We start from the raw sequence: 4,271 nt of genomic DNA, 5'->3' as shown, positions 1-4,271 counted from the left end.
CCGGGTCTCTGGCGCTGTGAGGCAGCAGTGCTAACCACTGTGCCACCGTGCCGCCCACTTAGATTACTTACAGTGTGGAAACAGGCCCTTCGGCCCAACAAGTCCACAACTTGCCCCAATCAAATGTACACTGACATGAATTTCCAATTAGGAATGAGACTTTGCATGATTTTCCTCATCATAGTGTCACAAAGATCTGCTATTTGCAATGTTAATTTGTAATTTCATCCACTTGCTCACATACAGAACTTTTTTAAAAAAGATACTTCTACTAAACAAAAGATGCTGAATCAATGCAATTTGGAGATGGCAATGGCAAGTCCACAGAGAGCCTAACAAGGAAATGGCACTCCTGGAGGTGTGAACAACTCCTTTCTATATCATCAAGATGGAGGATAGATCATTCAAGTGTATTGTCTGGGGAAATTAAAAAAGCTAATCACCCCAACAATGAAAAATGGCTGATGCAAGGGACAAGTCAGTCCTCCTTATTCCTCCAAATGTCAAAATAGCATGGAGTGAGGTCATGTGATGCAATGTTTGACATGAACATTTGAATTTGGAATATCAGAGAGAAGTCAGAAATTACTGGAGTGTGCACCATTTTGTCTGAAATGTTTCACAAAGTTTAGAGCCCTGTTTATAGCTTGAAAAACCAGCCAGAAAGTCTCCTTGCTGCAAACAGAGAATTTTAAAGGAAGATTTAACCTCGACATCAGTCTCCAAGAGAAATCAGTCTTTCTTGTGGAAATTGTCGTGTTCAGTTGAAAAATCAAATACCTGCACAATGAGAAATTCTTTTTGTTTTAAATTGATCTTACTTCTGTTATGCTCAATATTCATTACACAGCCAAGTTTAACATTCAACACTCTATCATGTTGTGTTTCTTTTTTGCATGCTTGGGGAAAGTCTCTATGTGATTAATGCAATATTGGATGTATTTATACATTTTAACATTTTATAATAATTTTACTTTAGTGAGCTTTGGCATGAAAATAACTCCTTATATTTTTCATTCAAGAATATCTGTATGGCTTATTTTTTTTCTGCACAGAATTAAGTCCATACTTGATAAACTGGTAAACAATCATCCTTTTAAAAATTCAAAACCCTTTTGCGGTCAAATGAAGAGTGGGAAAAGAAGAAAAACAGGAAAATTAGGAAACCCTTCCTTGTTTGATAGTAACACTACTGTGGACATAAAGTCAAATGCACCACATCTAACAACTCAATTAACTTGGCACAGACAGATCACTGAATCTATAACCTTCCTGATTTGTCTGAGAGTGGTTTTCTGAGCTTTCAGGATTGTCATGCTCATTAGTTTTGCAATTATTAAAATTGTAGAGCTCCTTACCTGCAATTGAGGTTTTGCTTTATTGAAATTATCTTGCAGGTCCACAATAGCCCCAAGATTGCAACCCAGGTCAATTCTAAACTGTGGAGTAAGGTCTTTTTCCAGCATCTTCAAACAGTGAATTGTCTGAACAAAAGAACTCAGATTGGTCTTTCATTTTTGTTAGCATTTAGTTTCTAAAAGTCACTAGCAATTGAACAATACTTTAATTTCTATAAATCTATATCAAAATACATTTATACTTGCATATGGAACGATTAATAAGTTTCCAGAGGACAGTAAGAAACAATAAAGGCAATGAGGCAAAAATCAAGTAGAATGAAGAAGCTGGCCAAGACTGTTCCTTCCCAGGACCATAAACTAATTTATTAGCATGTAGGTGGAGGACTGAGAGCCTAAATTACCATCTGGGTTTGGAATGTAGTGGGATTGCATATAGCAATAGCAAGCCGTTCTTCCAGTACAGCGTTTGTGTACTCCTGAATTGTGTTTTGCTTAGGTTGTCAGCTCATGTTCAAGTATGGTTGCTGTTGGTTCTAGCATATCCTTCTACATTATTCATTGATTCCAAAGTTGGTGTTGGAAGAGTGAGCAATATGCTGGGAGTTTACAGGTTGTGATGCAACACAATTCTGGTGTTGTCCACAGTATCCCATGAATATTGGGATTTGAACTATCAGATCTGTTCTTATTTTATTCCCATTTAGTTCTAGGCTAGTGCAACCCAAGATTATGGAGGATGTACACAGTGTTAACAAAAGACTGAAAATACTGAAATGATTACTCCCAGCAATATTGTCATGGACTGATGCATTTACAATGGATAGATTGATGAGGATGAGGTCAGAAGGTTATTCCCCAATATTGGTGAGCCTCAATGGTTTTAAAAGGTAAATATGAATATATATTCATTAAAGCATAGTTGAGTCAAACCGACAAATAAAATCTAATTATTTACCCTTGACTTTTAATAACATTACTGCCTCTGAATGCCCTACTGTTAACCTCCTGAAGGAAGGCTACTGACCAGCAATTTAACTGCAGCTGCCACATCAATACTGTGGCTGGGAAATCTACAGCAAATAATTCATGTCCGGCTTCCTCAAAGCCTGCCCACCATATACCTGCATAAGCCAGGAATGTGATGAGCTCCTCTTTACTTGCCCTAATGAATGCAACTCCAACAGCACTTAAGAATGTCTACAGCAGCCAGGAAAAAGGAGCCTTCTTGTTTCGTCACCCATTCTCTATCTTAAACATCCAGACATCACCTCTGATTCATACATCAGCAGCGTATAATGGCCAGCAGTGTGCATCAACGGCAACATGGATTATAGTAACTTATCAAGGCTTCTTCAACAGCACTTTGTAAACTCTCAATGGCAATCACTTAGAAGGACAAGGGAAGGAACAGCACAACCTCAACAATTTCCCTCTTACTCAAACACCATCTTGACATTCCTTCAGTGTTTCTAGTCACTCTCAGTATGCAAACACCAAGTGCCCCTACGTACTAACATTCTACCAGTGTTGTAAAGGATCAGTCTGGCCTTGGTGCTGCAGAATGCTCCAAGTAGTTGGACCATTCTGTATCACCTGTCCCTCATGGAAAAATTAGCAAACGAAAATGCCTTTGACCATCAGTCCATGAGGAACAGCACATAGCATTCTTGAGCCCCTGTGGGAAAAGGAGAGGGTAGATGCCATTGCACCTTTCCTGAGCAGACTGCCAAAGTCATTTGGCAGAATGCCTCATCTCCGGAACTTTTCAACACAAACCAAGACGTAGCCTGGGTGTGGTGCTGAGAAGGGCATAGCTTGTCTTCATGCATGTGCGGCCTCTGTGTGCCAACGCACGCTGCCTTCGAAGCGATGTGCTGGTGAAGGGACTGTCACACATCTCCTCCTGGAATGTGCTTTTGCCAAGGAGGTTTGGAGGAAGATGCAGTAGTTCTTTTCGAGGTTCATCCCAAGCAGCTCCATGATGCAGGACTCTGTGTTCTTCAGGCTGTGTCCCAGGGTACAAACGGAGACATTGACTGCAGCTGGAAGCCCATCAATTCAGTGAAATACACTCTTTGATCTGCCCAAGACTTGTTGATTGTCCAGTGTGAAGAGTTGACTATGACCATGTGTTGCAGACTGGCCCATTCCAACATCAAGGACTGTGTGCTGAGGGAAACACTAAAGCTTTGGGCAGCTGCCACTAAGGCGCAGTGGGGAAGACCATCGTCCAGGGTATCTCTGCCAAAGTATAACAAGGGCTGGTTCAGCTGTCAGACACTCTTTGTGCCTCCAAATTCAGCCTGGCGCAGCTGGCAGTGAGAGTGGGAGCAGGCAGTGAGAGTGGGAGCAGGCAGTGAGAGTGGGAGTTGGCAGTGAGAGTGGGAGCTGGCAGTGTGGGAGCTGGCAGTGAGAGTGGGAGCAGGCAGTGAGAGTGGGAGCTGGCAGTGAGAGTGGGAGCTGGAAGTGAGAGTGGGAGCAGGCAGTGAGAGTGGGAGCTGGCAGTGAGAGTGGGAGCTGGAAGTGAGAGTGGGAGCAGGCAGTGAGAGTGGGAGCTGGCAGTGAGTGGGAGCAGGCAGTGAGAGTGGGAGCTGGCAGTGAGAGTGGGAGCTGGCAGTGAGTGGGAGCTGGCAGTGAGTGGGAGCTGGCAGTGAGAGTGGGAGCAGGCAGTGAGTGGGAGCTGGCAGTGAGAGTGGGAGCAGGCAGTGAGAGTGGGAGCTGGCAGTGAGTGGGAGCTGGCAGTGAGTGGGAGCTGGCAGTGAGTGGGAGCTGGCAGTGAGTGGGAGCTGGCAGTGAGTGGGAGCTGGCAGTGAGTGGGAGCTGGCAGTGAGTGGGAGCTGGCAGTGAGTGGGAGCTGGCAGTGAGTGGGAGCAGGCAGTGAGAGTGGGAGCTGGCAGTGAGAGTGGGAGC

General features: G+C 43.8%; 1 protein-coding gene and 1 long non-coding RNA gene across 3 annotated transcripts in view; one reads left to right on the top strand and one right to left on the bottom strand.

The window, feature by feature from the left end:
* The window catches only part of LOC122551508, an 11,127-nt gene extending 10,280 nt beyond the window's left edge, over nucleotides 1-847 (top strand). Inside the window, exon 3 of the long non-coding RNA XR_006312119.1 lies at nucleotides 247-847. This is a non-coding gene — a long non-coding RNA (uncharacterized LOC122551508). The remainder of the gene's footprint in view (nucleotides 1-246) is intronic.
* ccdc141 (coiled-coil domain containing 141) overlaps nucleotides 1-4,271 on the bottom strand; it is a 134,085-nt gene that overhangs the window by 53,508 nt on the left and 76,306 nt on the right. For both annotated transcript variants that reach the window (XM_043693516.1, XM_043693517.1), the window contains exon 14: nucleotides 1,359-1,484. In XM_043693516.1, coding sequence (XP_043549451.1) covers nucleotides 1,359-1,484 — 126 coding nt within the window. The remainder of the gene's footprint in view (nucleotides 1-1,358; nucleotides 1,485-4,271) is intronic.

The sequence above is a fragment of the Chiloscyllium plagiosum genome, chromosome 7 (genome assembly GCF_004010195.1).
Source record: "Chiloscyllium plagiosum isolate BGI_BamShark_2017 chromosome 7, ASM401019v2, whole genome shotgun sequence".
Classification (NCBI taxonomy): domain Eukaryota; kingdom Metazoa; phylum Chordata; class Chondrichthyes; order Orectolobiformes; family Hemiscylliidae; genus Chiloscyllium; species Chiloscyllium plagiosum.
This window is presented reverse-complemented; position numbering and strand designations above follow the sequence as displayed.